General features: G+C 45.6%; 1 protein-coding gene across 5 annotated transcripts in view; it reads right to left on the bottom strand.

Moving 5' to 3' along the window:
• The window catches only part of ARMC9 (armadillo repeat containing 9), a 194448-nt gene that overhangs the window by 31243 nt on the left and 149251 nt on the right, over positions 1-13954 (bottom strand). For all 5 annotated transcript variants that reach the window (XM_029065519.2, XM_029065493.2, XM_029065511.2 and 2 more), the window contains one exon: positions 8222-8326. In XM_029065519.2, coding sequence (XP_028921352.1) covers positions 8222-8326 — 105 coding nt within the window. The remainder of the gene's footprint in view (positions 1-8221; positions 8327-13954) is intronic.

The raw sequence follows: 13954 nt of genomic DNA, 5'->3' as shown, positions 1-13954 counted from the left end.
ATTATTATAAGTGCCTGACAAATATCATTAAAAAGAGGGCAAATCCAACATCTGTTTGAAGACAATTTGTAGCATCCACATGTTCTTTAAAGATGCAAACATCTGAAGCCATAGTCAAAGAACACTTTTTCTGTGGCATATTAGCAAGAAATAGTTGGAAAGCCAGTTAGGTGCTAAGCCTTTTTCTTTGGAAAGAGAGAGAGAGAAAGAGAGAGAAACTGAGATTACATAATAATAATAATAATGTTGGTATTTGTTAAGCGCTTATTATGTGCAAAACACTGTTCTAAGCACTGGGGAGGATACAAGGTGATCGGGTTGTCCCACGTGGAGCTCACAGTCTTCATCCTCATTTTTCAGTTGAGGTAATTGAGGCCCAGAGAAGTTGAGTGACTTGCCCCAAATCACACAGCTGGCAAGTGGTGGAGCGGGGATTTGAACCTATGACCTATGCCTCCCCAGCCCATGCTCTTTCTACTGAGCCACGCTGCCTTAGGGAGGCATCTAAGTAACCAGCAAGTCCATCAGATTGACAACCAGAGGCTGGAGGTGCTGATTCTTATGCTTTTATCAGCTGGGTATCAGCTAGCCTTCCCTGCTCCAACCGGTTTAGGACTAGCAGAGACTAGAAGATGCAACTGGCTTTGAGGAAAGCACAAATGCTAGAATCCATCTCTTCGTGCAGGTTCTCAATCCTACAGCACGGCCCAGTGGCAAAAGCACAGGCCTGGGAGTCAGTGGACTTGGGTTCTAAACCTCCCTCTGCCACTTAGAGAAGCAGCGTGGCTCAGTGGAAAGAGCCTGGGCTTGGGAGTCAGAGGACATTGGTTCGAATGCTGGCTCTGCCACTTGTCAGCTGTGTGACTGTGGGCAAGTCACTTCACTTCTCTGTGCCTCAGTTACCTCATCTGTAAAATGGGGATTAACCGTGAGCCTCACGTGGGACAACCTGATTACCCTGTACCTACCCCGGCGCTCAGAACAGTGCTCTGCACGTAGTAAGCGCTTAACAAATACCAACATTACTATTATTATTATTACTTGTCTGCTGGGTAAGCTCGGGCAGGTCGCTTCACATCTCTGCACCTCGGTTACCTCATCCGGAAACTGGGGATTGAGATGGTGAGCTCCAAGTGGGACAGGGACTGGGTCCAATCTGATCGGCTAGTATCTACCCCAGAGCTTAGTTCAGTGCCTAGCAGATAGTAAGTGCTTAACAAATGCCATAAATGAAAGTCTCAGCATCAAGATTCATCCGTCACACTCGACTGAAGGGGACGCTCCGACCTCATTTCGAAGGATTTGTAATTAAGGACTGGTGAAGATAGGGGAAAAGGACAGGGAATGAGTGAAAAAGCACCAGCGCGGGTTGTAAGCTGCCTATCTCTATTTTATAACAAGCCCCCATTTTTCAGGAACCAATGCACGACTTATCTTCCAGCACCAGCCTGACACCTGTGCGCCCCTTTGATTCTGAAAACCCAGAAAGTCCCTGATGCGAGAGGGCTATTAGTGAGTGATAAAGAACGCAGGCCCCTTCATTCTGAAAACCCCAAAGGTCACTGAACCCGGAGGGGACGGTGGTGAGCGACAAGGAAAATTCTGATGGGCCTTGCCACGAGATGCTCCCGATATATGGCCCGGTGACAACATGGGCTGATGCCAGCGTGGAAGAAGAGGATCGAGAAGTAGCAGGGCATATTTGGGGAAGGGTCTCCATGAACTCTCTGTATGGGTTGGAACTCTGTCACACCGACGTGTCGAGTCTGTGTCTATTCTGTGAGCCCGTGGTGGGCAGGGGTTGTCTGTATTTGTTGCTGAATTGTACTTCTCAAGCGCTTAGTACAGTGCCCTGCACAAACTAAGTGCTCAATAAATACGATTGAACGAATGAATGAATGAGAGGTAAACTAACGACATCTCTTTGGTTCCACCAGCTTTTAGAATTTGGGCATCATGCTGGCCAGTAGATTCATTCTATTCTTGATTCTATTTATTCTTGATTCTATTTATTTGCTATTGTTTTAATAATAATGTTGGTATTTGTTAAGCGCTTACTATGTGCCGAGCACTGTTCTAAGCGCCGGGGTAGACACAGGGGAATCAGGTTGTCCCACGTGGGGCTCACAGTCTTAATCCCCATTTTACAGATGAGGGAACTGAGGCACAGAGAAGTGAAGTGACTTGCCCACAGTCACACAGCTGACAAGTGGCAGAGCTGGGATTCGAACTCATTACCTCTGATTCCACAGCCCTTGCTCTTTCCACTGAGCCACGAGATGTTTATCCCCTTGATCCTATTTATTGCCACTGTTCTTGTCTGTCCGTCTCCCCCGATCAGACTGTAAGCCCGTCAAAGGTCAGGGACTGTCTCTATCTGTTACCGATTTGTACATTCCAAGTGCTTAGTACAGTGCTCTGCACATAGTAAGCGCTCAATAAATACTATTGAATGAAATTCTATTGAATGAATTCATTCCTTATTGGTCTGGAAATAGGTTTTGCTCTCTTGGGTTGCTCCTCGTGGATTTTTTGTGCTAAATTCTCAATAAACCTGCTTCTGCTATCCATAATCCTCGAGTCTGTGAAGCCATTTCCCACCCTCCCATCTGCAAACTCATGAGTTAACCTACGACTGGCCCCACCCAGTGACAAAGGTTCAGTCTTCCTTTATCTTTATCATCACCATCATCACCAGCATCACCATCATCGTCGGTATTGACTGAGTGCTTATTGTGGGCAGGGCACTGTACTAAATGCTTGTGCCCATCTTGTCTGATCTCTCTCAATCTGGGTGAGCAAAAGTAAGCCTTCCCAACCACCTCACCACCTCACACACATCCCATCAACTGCCTGCTCGCCCTCTAGGAATTGTTCTGAGGACCCCGGGGAAGAGCGGGAAAACAAGGCAGAGCTTGGAAACGAGGGAAGTGATGGAATAGGCTGAACAGCTCCACACTTCATGCTGCCGCCCGGATCATCTTTCTATAAAAACGATCAGGACATGTCATCCCCCTCCTCAAAAATCTCCAGTGGTTGTCTATCCACCTCCATATCAAACAAAAACTCCTCACCATTGGCTTTAAAGCTCTCCATCACCTTCCCCCTCCTGCCTCATCTCACTTTTGTCCTTCTCCAACCCAGCCCTCACACTTCACTCCTCTGGTGCTAACCTTCTCACTGTGCCTCTATCTCTCCTGTCTCGCCACTGACCCCTGGCCCATACCCTGCCTCTGGTCTGAAACACCCATCCTCCTCAAATCCGACAGACAATGACTCTTCCCGGCTTCAAAGCCTTTTTGAAGGCCCATCTCCTCCAAGAGGACTAACCCCACTCTTCCTTACTCCCACTCCCTTCTGCATCACGCTGACTTGCTCCCTTTGCTCTCCCTCCACTCAAGTCCCACCAGCACTTATGTATATATCTGTAATTTTATTTATTTGTATTGATGTCTGTCTCCACCGCTCTAGACTGTGAGTTCGTTGTAAGCAGGGATTGTCTCTGTTTATTGTTCAGAGAAGTGAAGTGACTTGCCCAAGGTCAGACAGCAGATACGTGCCAGAGCTGGGATTAGTACCCAGGTCCTTCTGACTCCCAGGCCTGAGATTTATCCACTTGGCAATGACTGTGGTCTAGAGGAAAGAGCATGGGCTTGGGAGTCGGAGGATCTGGGTATTAATCCCGCTCTGACAATTGGTCTACCAGTCGTCAAGACGATAAACTCGTGGGCAGGAAATGTGTCTGCTTATTATTATGTTGTACTCCCCCAAGAGCTTAGTACAGTGCTCTGCACAAGGTAAGTACTCAACCTGACTACCTTGTAGTTACCTCAGCACTTGGGACAGTGCTTGGCACATAGTAAGTGCTTAACAAATACCATAATTATTATTATTACTAGATAATATAGGCTTTAAAGGAGGGGAAAAATGGATGGGCGATGTGGGATAGTGCAAAAGTGGCAACGGGGAGCAAGAAGGAAGCTGCTTCCTCCCCCTCTCCCTGTGAGTCTTGGGGGGTGGGAGAAGATGAGGGCCCCTCTTGGGAGAGCAGTAGGGGAGACTGTCATCTGGGAAGAGACAGGTTTCAATGATGGTGAGGAAGAGCAGTGACAGGGTCAGAAACATATTAACGATGAAAGGGGGCTATCCCATAATGGAGCAGGGGCTCTACAGGTCGCACTGGCCGAGGCAATGGGGCAGGTGTTGGGGGGAGGGGGTGGAGCAAGGGGTGGGGAGGGGTTGGATGGGAATGAACTGACAGGCCTGCTTGGATGAAGGGCGACGAAGGGCAGTCCTGGGATTGAATAACAGGGATGGGGTGGGGGTTGGGGTGTCGCAAAGGGTGGGAGAGGGGAGATGGAGGGCTATGGAGGGTGCTGGGAAGGGAGGACGGGATGGGCGGATTGGAGGGAGGGGACTGATGGAATATGGTAGGGTCAGATAAATCAAAGGGTTATAGATGAGGTTGTCAAAGGCAATAAAAGTTTAATCGGTGGTTCACTGATTAAGCTGTTGAATTGAATGCAGGTCCCTGTGTCCTTGAGAGTGAGGAGGTGAATGTTTAGGAGCCGACGTGAAGGTAGGCAGCTGTTGTTATGTAAAAATCCCAGTTGTTGTCACCAGGGTGCCGAGGGCCACACCTGTTTTGCGTTCTCCACTGAGGATTGAGGCTGGGTTGCAGGGAGAGGAAAGATTAAGGAACGGCCACTTCTCAGAAACAACAGTTTGGGAGCAAAATCTAGTGTCCTGTTGGGTGGACTGTGGGCAGTGGTCCTGATGCTCAATGTCCTGGGCCGGCTGAGCCAGCTTGGCAGGGTGAGATCTCAGTGTCTGCAGGCTGCTTTCTGCCCCGGGCAGTGTTTGCCGGGCTGGGCCAACTGAGGCAGCTTGGCAGAAAGAGATCTCAATGCCCTTGGGCAGCTCTCTGTCGTGAGTGATGTTCAATGCTCGAGGCTGGCTGAGGCAGCTGGGCAGGGAGAGATCTCTCTGTCCTGTTCAGTGTTTGATGTCCTGTGCCGGCCTATCCTGCCCCCTCCTATCTTACCTCACTGATTTTCTGCTATAACCTAGTACACTCACTTGGCTCCTCTAATGCCAACTTTCTCACTGTACCTCGATTTCATCTATTTTGTTGAGGACACCCACATTCTGCCTCTGTCCTGGAACTCCTTTCCCTTACCTTTCTGACAGATGGTTCTGTCATATTGTACTCTCCTGAGTACTTAGTACAGTGTCCTGCACACAGTAAGTGCTCAATAAATTTGACTGATCGATTGAGGGGGAGAGCTGATTGAATGTTTTAAAGTTGATGGTACAGAGTTTCTGTTTGATGTGGAGGTGGATGGTTCTTGAGGAGTGGGGAGATGTGAACTGAATATTTTTTATAGAAGAATGATCCAGGCAGCAGAGTGAAGTACAGACTATAGTTGGGCGAGACATGAGGCAGAGAGGTGAACAAGAAGGCTGATCCAGTGGTCAAGGTAGGATATAAATATTTGAATCAGCAGAGTGGCAGTTTGGATGGAGAGAAAAAGGTGGATTTTAGCGACGTCGTGAAGGCAGAACCAATAGGATTTGGTGGCAAACTGAATATGTGTGTTGAATGACTGAGATGAGTCGAGAATAATGCTGAGATTATGGGCTTGTGAGCTGGAGAATGGTGGTACTGTCTACGGAAATGGGAAAGTCTGGCAGTGAACAGGGTACGGGTGGGAAGATAAGGAGTTCCATTTTAGATTTGATAAGACTGAGGTGCCCAGGACATCTAAGTAGAGAAGTTCCAAAGGCAAGACTAAAGAGGAGAGAAGGCAGGACTGGAGATTTGGGAATCATCCACTTAAAGATGGTACTTGAAACCAAGGGAACAAATAAATTCTCCCAAGGAGAAGGTGTAGGTGGAGTATAGAAAGGAACATCTCCTCCAAGAAGCTTTCCCTGACTAAGCCCTCCTCTCCTCCTCCCTTCTGCGCCACTTTTACTTGCTCTTTCATTCATCCTCCCTCCCAACACCAGAGCACATATAATTTATTTATCCATTTATTTGTTACATTAATGTCTATCTCCCCCTCTAGAATGTGAGCTTGTTGTGGGCAGGAATGTGCCTGTTGTTATTCTGTACTCTCCCAAGGGCTTAGTACAGTGCTTTGCACAGAGTAAGCACTCAATAAATATGATTGGATGAATGAATGAACGAGTGACCCAAACCAGAGTCTTGAGGGAGTCCCACAGTTAGGAGGTGGGAGACAGAGGAGGAGCCTGTGAAGGACCCTAAAAAGGAGCAGGCAGAGAGTTTGGAGAAGAACCAGGAGAAGACTGTCAATGAAGCCCAGGTTATATAGTGTTTCCAGGAGAAGGAGATGGTCCACAGTATCCAAGGCAAGTAAGAGTTCTAGGAGGATCAGAATGGACTAGAGGCCATTTGATTTGGCCAGAAGGAGATTATTAGTGACCTCAGAGGGAGCAGTGTCTATGGAGTGGAGGGGTCAGAAGACAGACTGAAAGGGGTCCAGGAGAGATTTGGACTATAGCCAGTGGAGGCATTTGGGGTAGACTGAAAGCTCGCTGTGGGCAGGGAACGCGTCTACCAACTCTGTTATACTGTACTCTCTCAAGCACTTAGTACAGTCCTCCACAGACAGCAAGCACTCAATAAATACAGACAATTTGCTCAAGGAGTTTGGACAGAAATGGTGGGACCAAGTTGGGGTGATAACTGGAGGCGGCCATGGGGGCAAGGAATGGTTTTTTTAGGATGGGGAATACGTGGGCATGGTCAAAAGCAGTAGGGAAGGAGCCATTGGAGAGTGAGAGGTTGAAGACGGTAGTCACAGGGAAAGAAGGGAGGGAGCAAGGGTCTTAATAAGGTGTAAAGGGATGGGGTTGGAGGGGCAGGGGGAGAGGGGAGATTTTAAGAGGAGGCAGGGAATCTCCTCAGGCAAAACCATTGGGAAGGATGGTAGGGTCAAAGAGGGGACAGGAGAGATGCAGGTGAGATTTTAGGGAGGTCGCATCTGACAATTTCAATAATATAATGCAAGGTCATTATGGGCAAGAAATAGGGGAGGCAAGGGGATGAAGGTTTAAGGAGGGGTTAAAAGATCTGTATAGCTGGCACAGGTAATGGGCACATTAGTCAATAAAGCTGGAGAAGTTCGGTTGCTGGGCAGAAGAGACGGCAGAATTGTAGCAGGTGAGGATGAGTTGAAGGTGGAGGAGTTGGCCCCGATTTTTGGATTTCCTCCAGTAGTGCTCTGCAGCTCCAACAGAAGAGGGGAGGAAGCTTGCTGAGGAGGTGATCTGGGGCTGCGGGTTGGTAGTACGAGATCGACGGAGGAACAGGAGAGGGAGGGTGTTGAGTTCAATGGAGAGGGCATGGAATTTTGAGTCAAGAGAGGAAAGTTGGGGTATGGAGACCAGATGAGGCATGATAATTTTGGAAAATTGAAGGAGTTGGAGAGATTGGGGATCTTTGTGGGGAACAGGGCAGTTTTATGGGGAAGAGGTGGGTGGGAGAAAAGGCAGGTGAAGAGGTTGAGGTGGGAAAGAGGAATTTCAGAGTTGGTGAGGGTGGAAATTATAGAATGACTTGAGATGATGAGATAAGGTGTGTCCAAGGTGGTCAGCAAGGAGCTGGGGTGGGGTGGAGTAGGAGATTGGTAGAGTTGAGGAGAGAAAGGATCTTTACGTTCCAGGATTTTGATGCATTTTCATCTCCCTCTTGGAGATTCTGTGAGGATTACTGACCTACTGACACAATCATTAAGTTCTGAAATATATTTTTAATTTATGGATAGAAATGATCATTGTTTACTACAGAAATAGTTACCATCATTACTATTTATTAATTTATCTAAATTTCTAAAGATTCCTAACTAAGGCTTGACTTCTTTTCTGCCACTTCCTCATGACTTCTCCTCCAGAAGTGAGCAGGAGAAGGCTGAGATGAGGAAACTCCTGTCAGGCAATAACACAATTCTTATAAAGGACCGGGGTAAAGGTTGAATCCCAGTGACCAAAGTGAGGCTGGGGAGAATTTAGAGATTTTCCTTCTCCATATTCACTCCCCTATTGTTGCAAAAACTGTAAAGAATTGTCTGTGTGTACCAATAATATTAAAGACATATAATAATATGAAGAAGCACTGGAAACATTAATAATAAACAGTTCAGAGTGAGACTGCTGTAAACCTGTGAACAAATCTAATAATTTTTGTAGTACTTACTCCTAAGTACTCTGTGGTGAGTAGCCGTTCCCCTGAGAGCTCGCCAAGTTGAGGATGCAGCACTTCATCTTTGTCCAGACTGGCCTCTATGACATCCCGGTCCTCCTGTTTCAACAAGACACCCAGGTGAGAATCCTGCATAAATTCACATGTGTTTAAAAACAAGGTTGCCCTTACAGCCATCCTCAAAGACTATGGAAGGCATCATTTTACTCTCTAAGATTTCTAATAACCTATTAGACCTTCCAGAGATTTCTAATTCTCTAATATTTCCCTATAGCAACTCGGGAATTGATCCAAACCACCCCTTGAACCTAATGTCGTTTTCTGGCATCACCCTCGATATTGATATTTTTGGATTCCTGAGGTAACAAATTCCATATGCCTTACCACCTGCCATGTAATGAAATGGCTTCTTTTGGTTGGTTTTGAACCTACTACTTTCAGACTTCAATAAGAACCCTCTGGAAACAGATCTGTGTTCACCCTGTCCAAACCCATCATGATTTTTTGTAATGTTGACCTGGTTCTACATACTGAAATAGCAGAAAGGCATAATGTTTAAATTTCCAAGCTGGACCGATCCTTTACTAGGAGAGGGAAAACTGAGCAATAATTTTAGGATCCAAATTTCAGAGTCTAAAGGACATGTCCCTAACTTTAAGCCTAAACTCCTCACAGAATAGGAGTAATAGTATTTATTAAGCATACTGTACTAAGTGCTGGAAAAGATGATACAGTGGGAATTAGACACAGAGCCTGTCCCTCAAGGGGCTCATAACTTATGTAATAGTAGAACATACTAACCAAATCTCCTTTCTAGTAGAAGTCTAGGGTATCTGAGAGTTTGGACAATTCCTTGGGAGAAGCAGTGTGGCCTAATGAATAGAACATGGGCCTGGGAGTCAGAAGGACCTGGGTTCTAATCTTGGCTCCACCATTTGTCTGTTATGTGGCCTCGGGCAAGTCACTTAACTCGCTGTAGCTCATTTACCTCATCTGTAAAATGGCGATTGACTGTGAGCCCCATGTGGGAAATGGACTATGTCCAACCTGATCAGCTTGTATCTACCCCAGCGACTAGTACAGTCCCCGGCACATAGTAAGCGCTTAACAAATACCATAAAAAGTACTTTCAGTGGTGCAAAAAAATGCTAAAATGTGTCAAAATACAGTTTTGGGGTTTTCTCTTGAGGTATTCATTTTAAAAGACTTTCTCAAAATTATCTCAATGAACCATAATGAACTCCTTCAGATAGCTAGATCATCAATGATCTCTTTACAGGCCGAGACAGTGAAAAGATTCAGAGAACTGAAAATAAGTTGCCAAAGATCACCTGCTTCGAAACTAGCTTGGAAGAGAGTTTTAATTTCGGAGTCCCTACCACTCTTCCCTCCTCAACAAGTGTTGAAATTTCTTCTTGGTACAGTCTAGTGTGAGCAGAGCCGAGATGGAGTGGAGAAAGAAGAGAATTTTCTTCAAGAAGAAATTAGGGGAGAGGCTGAGTGGGTTAGGAGGGCTAATAAGAGGTAGGGTAGGATGGGAATGCCCTGTGGAGGACAGCTTTTTTTTTGTCAGTTTCTCACTCATACACTGATTTGAAAACAGAGAACCCAAAGACCGCTTGAACCTTGCTCCATTTGCTCAAGAGAGAATTTCTGAGTGAGAAAGAACACAGAATGATATCTATATTCCACAGGACCCCCTTAAACCTTCCCTGCCTTTTATTAGCCCTCCTAATCCTCTTAGTCTCCCCACTAATGGGTCACTCTTCTGATTGAAATTCCAAATCCTAATGCTAATTCTCCATAGGCCTTCTCCACATATAGAGGCTTGAATTTATATTGGCCACACAGTAATAATCACTGACAAAACATTCCCCGCTCATCTTCAAAGCCCTTTAGAAATCAAGTCTTCTCCAGGAAGCCTTCCCTGATTAATATCTCATCTCCAAAGCCTATTTCTCATCCACTGTAACTTCAATAGGTCCACCTCACTTGAGCAGTTGGCTACTCATTCCTCGTTCCCCTTCCCACCATGGCTTAGTTGAAAGAGCCCAGGCTTGGGAGTCAGAGGTCATGGGTTCTAATCCCTACTCTGCCTCTTGACTGCTGTGTGACTTTGGGCAAGGCACTTAACTTCTCTGTGTCTCTGTGACCTCATCTGTAAAATGGGGATTAAGACCCATGTGGGACAACCTGATAACCTTGTATCTACTCCAGTGCTTCCAACAGTGCTTGGCACATAGTAAGCACTCAACAAGTACCATCATCATCATCATCATCATCATCATCTCTCTAAACTGTTGCTTCCCCCCAGTGTATAATTTATTTTAGGGTCTGTCCTCACAGCTAGATTGTAAGCTCCTTAAAGAGCGGGATACTGTCCACTAACTATTGCACTCGACTAAGCATTTGGTAAATGCCATCTCCATCGGTTTTTACGAGATGTTCTTCCCCTTGACGCTGTTTAGTGCCATTGTTCTTGTCTGTCCGTCTCCCCCGATTAGACTGTAAGCCCGTCAAACGGCAGGGACTGTCTCTATCTGTTGCCGACTTGTTCATCCCAAGCGCTTAGTACAGTGCTCTGCACATAGTAAGCGCTCAATAAATACTATTGAATGAATGAATGAATGAATAAAGTGTTCTACGTTCATTCATTCAATTGTATTTATTGAGTGCTTACTGTGTGCAGCGGACTGTACTAAGCGCTTGGAATGTACAATTCGGCAACAGATAGAGACAATCTCTGCCCAACAACGGAAAGGGGGAGACAGGAAAACAAAACAAGTAGTCAGGCAGAGCAAGCACTCAATAGATGCTATTGATTGATTGATTCCTGACGTCAAGTGCCCAGTAAAAAGCAGATCAGCCAAGATGTTTGCTTAAGGATATAAATGGCTGAGGCGACCACTGCCATAATCATTTTGGTCACTGCTGCTAAAAGTCAGAGGAGCGAGCTATAGCTACAGCCTGAACATTGTTCCCTACAGAGCTTGACTTCTGCTGTTCAATTTGAAGTCCGCCTTAGCCACAACAAGATACGAAGCCTGACGATTGGAAGGAAAATGAGTGGAGGAGCGGCTGGAACTCTGTGTAACTTTGGGCCCCTAACTTAGGGGACAAAAGGTCAGGAAATGGGCAGAGAACCTGGCAGTTGACTGGGAATTGTAGGAGGAAGTGGGAGACGTTTGTTTGGTTGGGTGGGACTTGTTATGGGTAGGAGGTTTGATGTTAATAAAATGGAGGATCTTTGTTTTATGGTTATTGGCCTGTTGGATCATGCTGTATCACGGTGATCCTGGCAAGACAGACGTCAATGGGATGCTTTACTAGGAGATCAGAGCCGAATCCTGAGGTATTTGAGGATAGCCTCTTTGGCGCCTGTTACATTCTGTCGCGTATGGGCCGGCACGCTGAATATGGGAGTGCAGACCTCGTGATCGTATTAGTGTTTGACAATGAGTAACTGAAAACACAGAGTGTCTTCTGCTTCCGCGACAAGAAGAACAATCTTTATTTCAAATGGATAGAATTGTAAAACAAAAAAACAGAACAATATGCAATTATCAGCTTCTATGAAACTGAAATAAGGTGTTCAGCTTTCCAGATCTGTTGCCTTGAAAAAGGACTCACACCATGACAAATCTCGATTCTCTCTGAGGCAGAATAAGCTCCGTCATGAATTCAGTATGTTACCAAATTCCATCACAATATCTCCAGAATTTGCCCCTTCTGCTCCACCCAAACTGTTACCAATCTGAAACACACACTTGCTCTATTCCGCCTCAGCTACTGCATCAGCTTCCCCAGTGACCTCGCTGCTCTAGCCCCTCCCCTCTCCAGATCATTTTTCTAAAAAATCATCCCTCCTCAAACAACACCGATGGCTACCTATCCATCTCTGCATCAAATCAGAAATTCCTTCTCTTTGGCTTTAAGGCAAAGAAATATCTTAACACTGATTGGACTATTTTTTCATTTCCTGAGATTGCTTTTGTGGGCCACAACATCTTTTGGGTGTGATCGTGGTACTGAAAATGGATTAGAGAAGTATGGTTTACTCTCCTTTCAAATTAAGAAAAAAACTTTATTTTCAATTAGGTGTCAGCAAGGAATTAATAGTTTGGAACTCCGATTTAGTTTACCTCTGGAATGAATTCCAGTTTGTGAATGCTTACAACTCAATGTGTTCATTCTTCTCTGCTTTCTTTTCCCCAGATATATCTTTCAAGTGTTATCCAAGACAGTGAAGAAGCAACAGATTTTCTGAACCATTTTTACTTCCAAAACTACCCAAACCTTTGTTAAGAAAGCTTTTCTTTATCTCTGAGACACTTCAATGTCTGAAAACCACATAGCACAGCATAAGCTCTTAACAAATACCATAGTTATTATGGTTACTCCTCCAAGAATTATAAGCCCCAATCAATCACTTTGGCTGTGTCTTCACAGGCAAAGAAAATGCAAAATTGGGCAATTTTCTAGGCAATCTGTACCACACACAAATTAATTTGGCTCTTTTAGGCTAAACCATCAAATTTTCCTTTAAAAATAGGCTCTCCCCTGCCCATCTCAAAACATCCAAATAATTGCCTTCAGTGTTTCACTTCATTTGGCTCTTGCCAACACACCCTAAAACAAAACCAGATCTTTTGATATAATGATGATGACGATTGTGGTATTTAAGTGCTTACTATGTGCCAGGCACTGTACTAAGCACTGGGGTGCATACAAGCAAATATTAATTCATTCATTAGTATTTATTGAGCGCTTACTATGTGCAGAGCACTGTACTAAGCACTTGGAATGTACAATTCGGCAAAAGATAGAGACAATCCCTGTCCAATGACAGGCTCACAGTCTAATCGGGGGAGACAGACGGCAGAGCAAAACAGAATGAAACAAACACAAGACAACATTATCACGATAAATAGAATCAAGGGGATGTACACCTCATTAACAAAATAAATAGGGTAATAAAAACTATATACAAATGAGCACAGTGCTGAGGGGAGGGGGAAGGAGAGGGGGAGGAGCAGAGGGAAAGGGGGCTTAGCTGAGGGGAGGTGAAGGGGGAAGGGGGAGGAGCAGAGGGCGGAGGGGGAGCAGAGGGGGGGCAGAGGGAGCAGAGGGAAAAGGGGGTAGCTCAGTCTGGTAAGGCTTCTTAGAGGAGGTGAGCTCTCAGTAGGAGCTGGACACAGTGCCTGACCCACGTGGGGCTCACTGTCTCATTCCCCATTTTATATTTGAGGTAACTGAGGCCCAGTTACGTGAAGTGACTTGCCCAAGGCCACACAGCAGACAGGTGGCAGAGCCAGGACAGAAAATAGGAAATAGAAGTTTTTATCTGAAAAGTTTAATTCACCCTAGATCATGCTTACTCCAAAAAAAGGGGGGAAAAGAACTCCATTTTCTCCTTTTCTTGACCCCAGCGTAGATCTTAAAGGTTGAGAGGGCAGGAAGGAGCTATGCTCAAGGCAGGTGTCTAGGAGTCTCTGGAGCTACCCAGGGTCTTTCCTGCAGGCACATCACCCCAGGAAAGTTTCCTAGCATAAAAAGTACTAAGGCAGAACCCCTGCCTTCATTTCATCCTTATGAAAAGGCAGGACCTAAAAGTGAATAGAATTCCCTGATGGGAGTGATTATCCACTATTCCCCGACTTACAAGCCTGTGACCTCGGTGTTTCGGTGTTATCGACTCATCTCTCTCATTCAACCCGCATATTCAAT

This window comes from Ornithorhynchus anatinus, chromosome 1 (assembly GCF_004115215.2).
Source record: "Ornithorhynchus anatinus isolate Pmale09 chromosome 1, mOrnAna1.pri.v4, whole genome shotgun sequence".
Classification (NCBI taxonomy): Eukaryota; Metazoa; Chordata; class Mammalia; order Monotremata; family Ornithorhynchidae; genus Ornithorhynchus; species Ornithorhynchus anatinus.
Note: the sequence above shows the minus strand (reverse complement) of the source record. Positions and strands in the feature narration are given on the sequence as shown.